Genomic DNA, 15,268 nt, shown 5'->3' on the forward strand with positions numbered 1-15,268 from the left:
TCTCACAACTGAACCAATAAGCAACATCATGATAAACTGAGAAAAGATTGAAGTTGTCAAGAATTTCATTTTACTTGGATCCACAATCAACACCCATGGAAGCAGCAGTCAAGAAATCAAAAGACGCATTGCATTGGGCAAATCTTCTGCAAAAGACTTCTCTAAAGTGTTGAAAAGCAAACATGTCACCTTGAAGACTAAGGTGTGCCCGACCCAAGCCATTGTATTTTCAATTGCTTCATATGCATGCTAAAACTGGACAATGAATAAGGAAGACTGAAGAAGAATTGACACCTTTGAATTGTGGTGTTGGCAAAGAATATTGAATATACCATGGACTGCCAAAAGAACCAACGAATCCATCTTGGAAGAAGTACAACCAGAATGCTCCTTAGATGCGAGGAAGTCTCACGTACTTTGGACATGTTTTCAGGGGGAATCAGTCCCTGGAGAAGGACGTAGTGCTAGGTAAAGTAGAGTATCAGTGAAGAAGAGAAAGACCCTCAGTGAGGTGGGTTGACACAGTGGCTGCAACAATGGGCTCAGACATAGCAACGATTGTGAGGATGGTGCAGGACTGAGTAGTGTTTTGCTCTGTTGTACATAGGGTCGCTTTGAGTGGAAACTGACTTGACGGCACCTAACAACAATAATATTTCCTTTTTATCTAAGCTGCAGAACATGAGAACTCATTAAAATCTGAGAAATTTTATTAACTCTATGACAGTTTTTTCCCCATTCTTTTATCTTCTTTTCACAAGCATGATTATGCGGTTTCTTGATGGGTTTTTAACATTGTCATGAAAAATCTCCCCTTGGACACGTTTGTGCAATACATAACACAGCCATAAGAGTGTTATTTAAATGAAGTTGGAAAATGGGCAGACATCAGACTGGTTTAGCACCAAATACATTTCAAGGAAGTTCTCTTCAACCACCCTTTGTTTTCTCATTTGTAATAGAACAATGAACCAGTAGATGGAGCTAGGGTTTAAGAAATCACAGCTCTAAATCACGAGACTGATGTGATGGTTAGAATGTTACTTTGTGGAAGAAGTGTATTACTACTTTCATTTGAAAGTATGCAAGCCTTATCTAACTGCTAACAACAGTCATCTCTTTACTTTGTGTCTACTCAAGACAAGACAAAGGATGATGATTGTAATGGCCTAGTTTATTTAGTCACTGTAATGAAGACTTTGGTATGTTGTTATTGGTGTTGAGTAGATTCTGACTCCTGGTGACCCTGTATGTGCAGAGCAGAATTGCTCTATAAGGTTTTCAAGGCTATAAACTTTTGGAAGCAGATTGCCAGGCCTTACTTTCAAGGCATCTCTGGGTGGGTTTGAACTCCAAAATTTTAGTAGTTCAGTGCTTAACCATTTGTGCAACCGAGAGACTCAGATCTTGGTATAGCACTTTATAATTTAGAGTACTGCCCCCTACATGATCTCATTTGTCTTCACAGCAACTCTGAGAGCTTAGCTGGGAGAGAATTAGTTTCTCTATTTTTGAAACTAATAAACTGAGACTGGGTGTCTTTGGAATACATGTGTCTGGATGGTTAATCCAGACAATTGAGATTCCAGAGTCAGTTTTTTTTCCCTTATATTTTTTCTCATGGCACAGTGGTTAAGCGCTCAGCTGCTAACCGAAAGTTAAGTGGTTTGAAATCACTAGTCGTTCCATGGGAGAAACATGTGGCAGTCTGCTTCCATAAAGATTTACAGTCTGGAAAATCCTATGGGGCAGTTAGTCACTGTCCTATACGATCACTGTGAGTCGGAATTCAACTCAATGGCAGTGAGTTTGGGTTTTTGGTATATTTTTCTGTTGACCCAGCCTGGAATTAACTAGAAAACTATTAACTTATTCCTTTTACAACATACAAACTTAGTTTCTGGCCACACCCACTGGGGAATATATAGTAAAAAGACAGGTACAGGTATATACAGGTAGATATTCTCCAAAATAAGTCAGCAAAGGAAGATTATCTTAGACCCTGCCAGAAACCGTCCATATATGTGATTCGTCATTATATTAGGAGGCAGGTGTCAAGATCAGCACCCCAGCCAAGGCTGCAGTTTATTAATGAATGCTGAATGCAGTTTGGGGAGCTGCCCCTTCCCCAAGCATTTGTGCTCAGAGAGGAGCCCGCCGTTTTGATACTTGTTAGGCAGTTTGTTTCTGTTTCTTAACCTCACACACTCATCACAGGAGGTTGTGCTCCAGCTAAAAAGCATTATGTATTACACATACAATTTCTTGGCCTTTTGGTAAAGCATTCTTGGGTTAGGAGGGAACATCAGGTCAGCAAATTTATCAGTCGGTCAGAACCTGCATTTGTGGCTAGGGTTATCTTGAAAAAACAACCCAAGAAACCTCTTCTGGAGCAGAATCAGTCAGTCACTCTGTAAATCTGACCTCTTAAAATACAGCTTCATCAGTTACTGGTAAAATGATGGCTTCAGAATCAGGCTAAGAAAACCGAGGGGAAGGCTAGGAAGTGTTCCAAGAGCCTCAGAGGTCCCAGGACTTCCACCTGGACCAGAGCAAAAAAGACAGTTACATCATCATGGTCTCCGAGACTTCCATTGTGATGACCTTGTTGTGGAGGGTGCGGGAAGGGGTGTGAATCCACTTCCAGCAGAGACGAACTCAAGGAAGCTACTTGTAATGCTTCTAATTCTCCTCTCCACCTACCTGGGCACATCCTGGATGCATTTCCCGGCTGTGCCCAGAGGATGGCGCTGCCACCCCAGCCTTAGCCCACGGGCGCCTGCAGCTTTCCAGACGCTGCGGGAGCCCCCTGGTAAACTTCTCCCGCCAGTCGACGAGGGGGCACGCGCCCAGTAGGGGGCGCCGCCTGCCAAGGCGAAGTGACTTCCTCCTCCCACACCAAGACGGCTGCAGAGAGCGGAGCCCGGTGCGAGTGCACTGCGAGGCGGGCCGCAGGGTGGGAGGCACGAAGAGGGCGAGAGGGTGGCTGCCGGAGGGACCCACCGCTGCTGTCACTCGTGCCCGTCCGGATCCCCGCGGGAGGCATGGGGCACTTCGAGCCGGGATCGCGCGCGGAGTCTGCGCGCAGCCTCCTGCTGCGGTGAGAAGCTACGCCGGGACGCCCCCCCAAGACCCCAAACTGCCGGGAGGATGACCATGGCCGGGGGCAGGAGGGGGCTGGTGGCCCCGCAAAACACGTTTCTGGAGAATATTGTCCGGCGGTCCAATGGTAAGAGGTGCATTCGGATTTCGGTTACCCAGGCTTTCATCCTTGTCTTTGTTGCAGGCGCCTCCGGACGCTCCGCGCCCGCAGATGCTGCAGAACCCCGGGCTCTGCAAGGAGCCGAGGCGCGGACGCCCAGGCTGCCTGCCGGAGCACTGGGCTGGGAAAGGTGGGCAGGGCGGGCGGGGTCTGATGGCCCTCATCCCAAGAGGAGAGCTCTTCTTTGGGGCTTTTCTCGCGCCTTCTCAGTCTCATTTCTGGAGAACAGGACAGCTGATGAGCAAAGTACTGGAAGAAAGTGATGGAAAGCTGAAAGCAGCAGGAGCCAGGAGCGGCAGCGCGTTCCTCATCGCTACTGCCCAGCCCTCCGCGAAGGCTCTCAGGCTCTCGGGCTCTCGGGCTGCTCCGCGAGGCGCCGCCTCTCCCCAACGAGGGCCAGCAGTAGAGAACGGCAGCTCTAGATCCTGGCCCTCTCGGGACGGGAGGATGCGGCTGCCTCCGCTTTCCGTCCCTGCAGCTGAGGAATCCGAGGTGTAGGCATGGGGGATACTTGGGGACGTGCTGTGGGCTGCGATTCCTCCCGTTCATCCCCCACCCTGTTCGAGGTTAAGTTAAAGCTCGCGCACAGGGCAGATGGTTGTCCAGGATTTACGTGGGCAGTGGAGGGCACCGGTGCAGAGATGGTTAAGTGATCACAGCTTCAAATCTGCCTTATCTCCTCTCTTCTTAATCCACAACAGTGCTTTATTCCGCTCTTAAGTCTTCACTCACCTATGGATTCTCAAACTCACCAAGCTTATACATCTATCCATTACCTCATAAACCGATACTCAGCACTCATCTGGTTCCGTATGGCATTAAGATGGACAGCAGCACTAAGAGCTGGGAGGCCAGAGTCCTAGGAGGTGGGATGGAAAGGGATCAATTTTAAGCGCCTTTTGGACCCACAGCTGAGCGACTCGGGCCAAAGCACTTGCAGAGCAAATAGGATCCCCAACAATTGGAAAGGATAGGCACACCCGTTCAGTTCATCAAAGGGCTGAAATGAAAGAGACCCAAGCCTAGAGAGGCACTTTGTGGGCTCCTGAACCCTCTCATCTTCCAGAGACAGATGACATTCTTCCTTTCAGAAGGACAAGAGAAGCTAACTCAGGAAATGGGTTTTAAAGTGTGTAAACATCACCATTTCAGAGCCTTAAGGAACTTCCATTTGGATTTAGTTAGGGATCCAGGGGAATGGGCATTAAAAATGTGACATATTCTACTAATAAATACTCTTTAATTAAAAAGTTATTTAAATTTATCTTAAGATAATAAACTTAAATGGGGTAACAAATCATTATGTATTATTTAAATACTTTTTAAAGACATGACCATTTCTTTATAGCATGCCTAGTAAGAATAAGAGGATTGAAGAGTGCTTCTGATCACCTTTCCCTTTAAAGTCTTCCTGGCTCCAAGTAAGGTCGCTCTTAGAGCAAGGTCACAATCATTAACTGGGGATACAAAGGGATGGTAATTACTACATGAACAGCCACAGTGAATTCATCTGCCATAAAAAAGCTGGAGGTGTTCATGGATTTTAAAATAAATTCACTATTTAAGAGTTACTGTGGTGTTATTGCTATTGTTACTGGCCTGTTAGGGGTATGGAGACAGTCTTGCAAATTTGGGTATTCCATTGCCAGTGACATCAAGTTTCTCATAAATTTCAATGACAATTCCATTTTTGGGTGAAAAGGTAATGTCCTTTAATTTAGGGGGAAACCCTATACAAATGTCTACAGTACATGTTTACATTAGATATGTATATTATACATGCATACAAAATTTTGAGTGGAGAGACCAGTAAGAGAATTTTACGTGTTGCAGTCCCAGTGTTCCTTGGATTTGTAGGAGAACTTTAAGAATATTTAAGAATATTTTTAGCAATGGCATTTTAATTTCAACACCAATTCCAATAACTTGAATTCATTTAACCCAACCAACCAAACATCAACAACAAAAACAAAACATCTTGGGAGAGTTGGATAAACTTTTAAAATTATTTCGTATTTGAGAAGAAGAGTTTCTGATCTTGAAATGTGGGCCCTACATTTCTAGTGGTCCCTTTCATAATATTTCCCAAACACAAATGGAAAAATTGTGAATGCTTAGAAATATCAATGCATTACTTTATTTTACTGTGAAGAAACAAATCTATTTAAAAGTATCAATCTGTCTCTTCCTAAAATCCACCAGTCTTTTTTGGACATTATAGTATCTAAATAGCATTTTACCTTTAAATAGCAATACTTTATGATCATTTATTAGCTATTTTCTCCCAGTGGTCCTGTGCAGTGTTATTGTTCCTTTTTTACAGATCTGAAAACTGTGTCCTAGGAATATTAAGTGACTTACTCAAAGTGGCAGAGCAGATAGTGGTGGAGGCAGGTGTTTTTTAGAGTATATCACAGTCCTTCCTTGTAGCATCATTGTTTCTCCAGGCCTTGTGACTTAGACCCTGAAACTACTTTTATCATCCTTAAACAACAACAAAAACCTACCCATAATATATGTCAATGGATAATAGAGAAGGCTTTGTTTTGAGGGATTTGTTTATCTGGTGTCTGGAATATCAAAGAACTGTAGGATGATGGAGACCTTCGTTACTATCTCCTCTACCTACCCTTCCCCATCACTGTATTTAGAAAGACATTGAAGAAAGTAACTTTCCCCAGATATCTGAGGGCAGAACTGATGAGGCCCCAAGCCTCTTGACTCCAGTGCCATGCAACAACCTTGCTTGTATCACCATTGTTTTCTCTTGAGAAACATAATTTCCCAGTGGAGATTAAATAAAATGTTGTAACAACAAGAACAACATCCATTTTGGCTAACAGCCATGCTCCCATAGCCAAACAGATTAACACGGCAAGGGAGAAGCTGTTTCTATTTTAAGGAAGGGAGGTGTTTTTAACTTTGTCAGTGGTTTAGTTGAAGACATAGGCAGGATGATGGGCGCTTGTATTTGTGTGGCCCATTATAAAGTGACCGAGTTACTTTTCATAGAGTATCACCTTTGGTCTCTTAAACCAGCAAAGAAGGTACAATGTCTCCATTTTAAAGGTTAAGAAACTAAGACTACTCAGATTAAATGATTTACCTAGTTAGTTAAGTGGAAGAGTTGGAAAGAGGCAGTTAGAGGTAGATCAGGGACAAGTCAGCAGTTGTCATTGGTTTCTTCACTCAGCAGAGATTGTTCGAGCATATGTTTTGAACACTGGGGATATATTGGAGCCCTAGCGGCACAGTGGTTAAGAGCTTGGCTGCTAACGAAAAGGTCGGCCGTTCAAATCCATCAGCTGCTCCTTGGAAACCTTATGAGGCAGTTCTACTCTGTCCTATAGGGTCGCTATGACTCAGAATCGACTCGACGGGAATAGATTTGGGTTTTCGTATTTTGGGGGCTATAGTGGAAAATAAGAAAACCTCTTGCCCTTAAAAAACCAGTTGCCGTCAAGTCGACTCTGACTCATGGTGACCCATAGGTATATCCTAATGAATCTTGGCTCAAGATTCTTGCTCTTACTTCACAGTGTTTCTTGGCTGCAGCTTTTATTTAGGTCTGTTATATTTGAAAAACATTTTTAAAGTCTTTACTGATCTTGATGTCACTGAAACCCAGTTTAACTTTATTTGATACATTCTGAATACCATTTGAAGGCGAGATTCGTAATTATCTGCTCCTTTTGGATTGCTATAATTAATCAGCAGGGATAATTAATACCTCAGATTTTATTTGATTTTGCTTATGGACATGACACTGCCCATTCAGATCATCTTATGTCCTTCTATTGACTTAACTGCTACATAGGCAAAGCCTCTGGTTGGAAAGTTGTTCCAGAATGTTTTTTCGTTGGTTGCTTAATCTGCAGGCACTCGTGGTTAGAACACTCACTGAAACAAACAGGAGATCTGTTTTAGGAAGACTGGCACATACTGGTGCCAGGAAACTACAAAAAATATATATATATATATTACTGTAAATGGTCCCATTCTAGGAACAACACATGTTTTAGTGTTCAGGAACCTATATCAAACAATTGTATGTGCCAGTAAGAATCCATGCACGTTAGCAGGAGTGAAATGCAGCACATTTTGGTACAGATTTATGTACATGTAATGTACATGTATAATTTACAGATTGCTAAATCAGCTGTGTTTTGTATAGTGTTAAGTTGGTTCAGGTTGTCGACATAATTAGTTAGCAAACAGGATGAGAGCTGCAGGTAAAGGTGTGTCTCCTTGTCGATGTGTTGAGCCATGGTGATATTTATAAAACAAAAACCTGGTTCAAATTCATTGTTGCCGTGAAAGGGGAATGGATGATAATCTAGATTATTACAAGTTCACTAGAGTTTGTTTTTTCTTGTAATATGCTCTAAAATAATCTTCAGCCAAGGCCCAGCTCTCTTTCACTGAAAGTGTCAAAAAGTTAAATTTACTGCCTGATATTAGCTGAGAGAATGAGAGGAGGAAGCCTTGTGATTTAATACAAGGCAATAAAGCTTTTCAACACCACGGTTTTTATGAAATCCTTCTATTTTAATAATCTAACTTAAAAGAATAGATGCATTTGAGGAACACTGTGGGTAGATTGAATCCCTGGCTTCATTCTTTGTGACACCAGCTGTTCATTCATGATTGGGCTCCATTTGGAGGTGGTTCCTTGAGCAGTGCATTGATGTTCCTCCGTTCTTCTGCTCTCCTTTGGCTTTGGTTAGTTAATGGCCTGTAAACCAACATTTACTTAAAATATACTTTAGTTATTTATTTAAAGGAATCATTTTTGTAAACTAAGTCTCTCGTTTGTACACTCAGGACACTTGTGCCATGGATTGTTTGTGTTTGTTTCTCTAAGTAGCCACACTTAGTTGGTGAGAAAGAGCAGCAGAAGCACAGAATCTTAAGGTCTGTAAGGACATTCCATACAACTCCTTCTCCAGTGTCCGAATCCTCTCCATAACGTCTCCCCCAATGACTACTCAGCCCATGCTTGAGTAGCTTCAGCGATCAGACATCCACTTTTTTACAATGAGTGTTCTGTTTTAAGCAATTATAATCATGAAGTAGTTTTTATTTTCTTCTTTTCTCTCCTTTCCTTGCCTTTCCCCTTCCTTCTTTCCCTCCTTTCTCTTCCTTTTTCCTCTTCCCTTCCTCCTTTTCCTTCTCTTGCTTTTTCTCCTTTTTTTTTTTTTTTTTTCCTTTTTCGGTTCATCAAAATCTGTCCCCACATAGCTACTCTGCATTCCAGGTCTGCCCTGTGGAAGAAAACTGACCTAGCCCACTCCTTTTTCCATGTGACAACATTTTTTAAAAATAATTTGATAGCAGCTATCTTGTACTGAGTCTTTTCTCTTGTTTTTATTTAACCATTTTTGCTGTTTCACACCACAAAATATATGTAGAACAATTTTGTACAGTTGAATACATTTTTATAAAGCTAGTACCATGCAATCACCTCCTATGTCAAAAAACAGAACCTTACCAGTACTCCTGTGACCTTTCCTGATCCTAACTCCCTGTCTGTCCTCCCAAAGGGAGCTATCCCCTGATTTTATGGTGATAACTCTCTTGCTTTCCTCACAATTTTACCATCTTGGTTTGCATATCTGAATATTGCAGTTTATTTTGTCTGTTTTTGAGCTTTACATACATGGGATCATACCACATGTATTCTTTTGTCATTTGGAGATTTATCCATGTTGTTATATGTACTATTGGTTCATTTTCACTGCTTTATAATACTTTATGGTAAGACCATACCACGCATTTTTTTTGCCCATTCTATTGTTGATGGACACATGAGTTGTTTCCAGTGTTATGCTATTAGCAATGTTACTACAAGCATTCTTTCATAAGTCTCTTGGAGCATGTGAGCACACATTTCTCTTGGTATGTACATTTTGTTGTTGCTAGTTGCTGTAGAGTTGACTCCAGCTCACGGTGACTCCATGTACAACAGAACGAAACGTTGCCCAGCCCTGTGTCATCTTCACGATCGCCAGTATGCTTGAGTCTGTTGTGGCGACCACTGTGTGTTTTGAGTGTCTCCCAACCTAAGGGGCTTACCTTCCAGCACTATGTTGAACAATATTCTGTTGTGATCCCTAAGGTTTTCATTGGCTAATGTTTGGAAATAGATCACCTGGTCTTTCTTCCTAGCCTGAGTCTGGAAGCTTTGCTGAAAATTGTGCACCATGAGTGATCCTGCTGGTATTTGCAATACTGTTGGCATAGCTTCCAATATCATACCAACACACAAGCCACCACAGTACGACAAGCTGACAGTGGAAATATACCTAGGCTGCATATATTTAGCTGCAGTAGATGCTGCCAAACAGTTTTCCAAAAGGTTTGTTATCAATTTTCATTCCCACCAGGAGTGTAGGAAAGTTTCTATCACTCCACAGTCTTGCCAACATTTGATATTTTCTCCTTTTTTACTTTAATAGTAACATTGCTCAAACAATCTAATAACTAATAAGACAAGGTCATTTAGGGTTATATTGGTAGTGAGCACATGATCAAAATAAAATGAAAATGAAACGTGCTTCTTGTCCTTTAGACCTGGTTGCTCGGTAGTTAAACAGTAGCCAAAAGGTTGATGGTTCGAACCTACCAGCTGCTCTGCAGGAGAAAGATACGGCAGTCTGCTTCCATAAAGATTTACTGCCTTGGGAACCCTATGGGGCAGTTCTACTCTGTCTTGTAGGGTCGCTATGAGTTGGAATTGAATAGAAGGCAACGGTTTTTTTTTTTTTTTGGTTTTTTGTCCTTTGGGAGACATCAGTTCTTACTGTGTGTTTAAAGGGAGCTTACCATGTGAGCTCCCTCATACCTGATGGTAAATGACATGAAAGACTTGCACAGTTAGGATTATATGAAAATGGCACATGCAAGGGTGGTTTTTTTTTTTTTTTTAGGAGATACATTTTCTTAAATTGGGATGTAATAAACCTGGTGACAGAGATTATGCTAGAAATACAGCTGGAAGTGAGAAGGAACTAGGAAGTGAATGATTTGTTTGTTTCAACGAAAAAGATAAAACTAAGTGAATGAAGAAAGGGCACAAGTTTAGTGGAGGAATCAAAATCAAAGAAAAATTAAAACAAAAAGCAAAGGCTAACTTACGGTTCCATTTTATAAATATTGTGGTCCTACTATGTGCCAGAAACTGTACTAAACCAAACCAGTGCTATCAAGTCGATTCTGACTCATGGCGACCCCATATGTTCCAGAGTAGAACTGCTCTATGGGGTTTTCAATGGCTGTGACCTTTGGAAGTAGATTGCCAGGCCTTTCTTCCACGCATCTCTGAGTGGGTTCAAACTATCAACCTTTAAGTTAATAGCTAAGCACTTAACCATTTATGCCACCCAGGGATGCCTGATACTGTACTAGAGGCTAGGAATACCAAAATAAATGAGACTTTCGTGAAGTTTTGTCTTATTGAGGAATCCATGGTGAAGACCAACATGCACTGTAAACCTTTTCAAAGATTTAAGAGATATTATACTGACTCAAAACTTACCACATATTTTCCCCTTTTAAACACCCCACATCAAGTTATTCTCAGATTTTGTAGCTATTTCTTTTTTTGTGAGGTTGGATGTGAGATGATCATATCCCCTAAGTCAATTTAAAGGAGCAGATTTCAGAATGTGTGTTTTGTTTTGATGTGGTTGTAGTTTCCTTAGAGAAACCTCATTCTGGACTCTCCCAGCATCTGTCCTCTTTGGCATGCTGTCTTAGGCTGCTCTCACCCATTGTTGTTTTGTCAGCATCTCCTGGGTGCTGACATTTGTTGGATGCTCTGGCTGTTCTCTATGCATGTGTAGTCTTGCTTAACAGATCTCAGTCTGGACAGCTCCAGCAACTCCCTTCATGCTCATGGTCTCTGCTCAAACATTCATGAACTCCTGTAAATGATGAAACGACTTAGAACTCTTCTGATTGGATATTGTAGTTATGCCAATGATCAGTTTGCTTACTCACACCAAGATTATTCATTATGTAAATTAAAAATGTAACTTTTTTGATTGGTCGAATGTTGCTTAAAACTTCTGTTCTGTGATTAGCTGAGTCAATCCTATTAATGTAGTTATTAAATCAAGAGTGCCTCTAAACCATCATTTCTCATAGTTTTTTAAAGGTACTTTGATGACATCAGGTGCTTCTGTAAAGAAGAGAAATGGCCTCTAAAAGAATAATTTCTTTTGTAAGGATCAACACAAAGCTGGTGCCTGAGGCGGAGGTAAAAGATGTCCCAAATGTCCAACTTTTTCAAGCTGTCATGCTACTCCATCATCTCTAACATCAACTACTCCCTCTCCCCTCAGTACTCTCCATCTTGTCTTTGGGTTCCTTAAATTAGCCGTAATGTTTGTAACAGAACTCATGAATCATATAAAGGAAATGGGTCACCAGGTTGTGGAGGCTGGCAAGTCCCAAATTCATGGGTAAGGAGTAGGCTTCTCTTGACCCACACGGCTGCACAGGCTGATGAACCCAAATCTGAAGTTCAGCCCACAGGCTGCTGGCTCACAAGACTGCAGAAGCTGGCTAATCAGGTCACACAGTAGTCTGCCAGCCCAAGGGGCTGTGGAGGCTGGCGAATGTCAGAATCAGCAGGTCAGACAGCAGGCCTCTGGCTCCAGTGAACTGGAGGTCAGTTGATCATGAACCAGACACAGGATCCAGATGCAGAGAGAGAGAGCCCCACCAGGACACACATATATCTTACATGCAGGCCACACCCCAGGGAAGGGAGTAACTTGAGTAAGAGTGGGACTTGAGCCAGGCCCTCCTGCAAAGCTGTGACCCAATACACACCCTACACCAATCCTGCTTTATCAATATGTAGAGGTGAGGATTGACAAGACATAAAATTGAGGAAAACCATACAATATTGAGAATCATGGCCCAGCCAAGTTGCCACATAATCCCAACCATCACAGTTTCCATATATATACCTTATTTGCCTAGTCTCAATCACTGTGTGTGACTTACAAAGACTGTGGCTAGAAGGGCCATATTAAGTAACTCGTTACACCACGGTCTCTCATTACCTCCTTCTTCCCTTAAAGCAATGGTGTAGACATCCTCCACTGGCATTCTCAGAGTGCCAGACTCAGCATTTGAAAACTGATACTATATTGGCAAATTTTACCAATATTTATTTCCTGCCTAACTTTTGTTTCTATTAAGAGTGAATTTGAAAAAGATATTTTAGATTAGAACTTCACAACCATGGCAAAGAAAATGGAATTAATTTGAGTGATAACACTATATTAATTTCTAATGAAAAGCTCTTTTAAGTTTTTATTTTATTTACTTCTGTTTCCTCTCAGCATCATTGGGACTGACATGATTATAGTTCTATGCTGCTATCTGTAAGGTTGTGATCTGAGCATCTATGAAGGCCAGTGTACAGGTTGTCTTCTGTTTTGCCTCCTCAGAGCCTCTCTCTTTCCTTCTCCATCCTCCCCTGGGTCCAGGGTTGGCTGTACGGATTATGCCAATGGGCTTCCTTGATTTCTGGCTCTTGGCTGGGTTCAGCCTCAGGGGTGTACCACAATGAGAGAAGACGGAGGGAGAAGAGGGAGGTTGTGGTATTTATTCTTCCTATCCTTCCCTGCCAGGTCACCTTAAAACCAAACCAAACCAAACCTGTTGCTATCGAGTGGATTCCGACTCATAGTGACCTTATAGGTCCCCTTAGTCTAGCTATTTTCCCTTGATCAGATGTTACTGCTCCAGCTCACTGTCTCTGGGTTGGGGTAGGGTTGTTGTTGTTGTTAGGTGCCGTCGAGTTAGTTCCATTTTATAGCGACCCTAGGTACAACAGAATGAAATGCTGCCTGGTCCTGCACCATCCTCACAATCGTTGCTATGCCTGAGCCCATTGTTGCAGCCACTGTGTCAACCCATCTCATTGAGGATCTTCCTCTTCTTCGTTGACCCTCTAATTTACCAAGCATGATGTCCTTCTCCAGGGATTGGTCCCTCCTGATAACATGTCCAAAGTACATGAGACTAAGTTCGCCATCCTTGCTTCTGAGGAGCATTCTGGTTGTACTTCTTCCAAGACAGATTGTTCATTCTTCTGGCAGTTAATGGTATATTTAAAATTCTTTGCCAACACCATAATTCAAAGGCATCAATTCTACTTCAGCCTTCCTTTTTCATTGTCCAACTTTTGCATGCATCTGAGGCGATTGAAAACACCATGGCTTGTGTCCAGCGCACCTTAGTCCTCAAAGTGAGATCTTTGTTTTTAACACTTCAAAGGGACCTTTTGCAGCACATTTGCCCCATGCAACACGTTGTTTGATTTCCTGACTGCTGCTCCCGTGGTTGTTGATTGTGGACCCAAGTAAAATGAAATCCTTGACAACTTCAAACTTTACTCTGTTTATCATGATGTTGCTTATTGTTCAGTTGTGAGGATTTTTGTTTTCTTCACGTTGAAGTGTAATCCATACTGAAGGCTATAGTCTTTGATCTTCATCGTTAAGTGCATCTAGTTCTCTTCACTTTCTACAAGTAAGGTTGTGTCATCTGTATATTGAAGGTTGTTAATGAGTCTTCCTCCAATACTGATGCCAGGTTCTTCTTCACATAGTCCAGCTTCTCCGATTATTTGCTAAGAATACAGATTAAATAAGTATGGTGAAAGAATTCAACCATGACACATACCTTTCCTGACTTTAAACCATGCAGTATCCCCTTGTTCTGTTTGAACGACTGCGTCATGAACACAATTACGTGTTTTGGAATTCCCATTCTTTGCAATGTTATCCATAATTTGTCATGATCCACACAGTCAAATGCCTTTGCATAGTCAATAAAACACAAGTAAACATCCTTCTGGTATTCTCTGCTTTCAGCTATGATCCAGCTGACATCAGCAATGATATTCCTTGTTCCACATCCTCTTCTGAATCCAGCTTGAACTTCTGGCAGTTCCCTGTTGATGTACTGCTGCAACCGCTTTTGAATGATCTTCAGAAAAATTTTACTTGTGTGTAATATTGATCCTATTGCTAAATAATTCCCTCATTCTGATGAATCACCTTTCTTTAGAATGGGCACAAATATGGACTTTTTCCAGTCGGTTGGCCAGGAAGCTGTCTTCCAAATTTCTTGACATAGACGTGTGAGCACCCCCAGTGCTGCATCTGTTTGTAGGGACATCTCAATTGATATTCCATCAATTCCTGGAGCCTTGTTTTTCTCCATTGCCTTCAGTGCAGCTTGGACCTCTTCCTTCAGTATCGTCAGTTCTTTATGGTTGAATGTCAACCAGTTCTTTTTGGTACAGTGACTTTGTGTATTCCTTTCATCTTCTTTTGTTGCTTCCTGCGTCATTCAATGTTTTCCCCGGAGAATCCCTCAATATTGCAATGCGAGGTTTGACTTTTTTCTTCACTTCTTTCAGCTTGAGAAATGCTGAGCATGTTCTTCACTTTTGGTATTCTAACTCCAGTTCTCTGCACATTTCTTTGTAATACTTTACTTTGTCTTCTTGAGCCACCCTTTGAAATCTTCTGTTCAGCTCTTTTACTTCATCACTTCTTCCTTTCAATTTAACTACTCTGCATTCAAGAGCAATTTTCAGAGCATCTTCTGACATTCATTTTAGTCTTTTCTTTCTTTCCTGTCTTTTTAAATGACCTTTTGCTTTCTTTGTGTATGATGTCTTTGAGGTCATTTCACAACTCATCTGGCCTTCGGTCATTAGTGTTAAATGTGTCAAATCTATTCTTTAGATGGTCTCTAAATTCAGGTGGGACGTACATGTGTGTCAGAGTAGAATTGTTCTCCATAGGATTTTCAAATCAGCTATTGAAAATCTTATGGAGAACAATTCTACTCTTGACACACATGGGGACGCCGTGAGTCAGAGCTGACTTGATGGCAACTGGGTTTAATAAAGGAACTATTGACAGAGACATGAAAAGGCAATAGTGTGCTGGTAAACTGGGTTTCTGGGGAAGG

The 15,268-nt window shown here is 41.8% G+C and overlaps 1 protein-coding gene across 2 annotated transcripts in view; it reads left to right on the forward strand.

The window, feature by feature from the left end:
• The first annotated feature begins 2,973 nt into the window (after positions 1-2,973).
• The window catches only part of KCNH1 (potassium voltage-gated channel subfamily H member 1), a 636,098-nt gene continuing 623,803 nt past the window's right edge, over positions 2,974-15,268 (forward strand). The window contains exon 1 of one of the 2 annotated variants that reach the window (XM_004375180.2): positions 2,974-3,229. In XM_004375180.2, coding sequence (XP_004375237.1) covers positions 3,151-3,229 — 79 coding nt within the window. In that variant the 5' untranslated portion in view covers positions 2,974-3,150. The remainder of the gene's footprint in view (positions 3,230-15,268) is intronic. The other variant, XM_004375179.2, reaches the window with a different exon arrangement.

The sequence above is a fragment of the Trichechus manatus genome, unplaced genomic scaffold, assembly GCF_000243295.1.
Source record: "Trichechus manatus latirostris isolate Lorelei unplaced genomic scaffold, TriManLat1.0 scaffold00035, whole genome shotgun sequence".
NCBI lineage: Eukaryota > Metazoa > Chordata > Mammalia > Sirenia > Trichechidae > Trichechus > Trichechus manatus.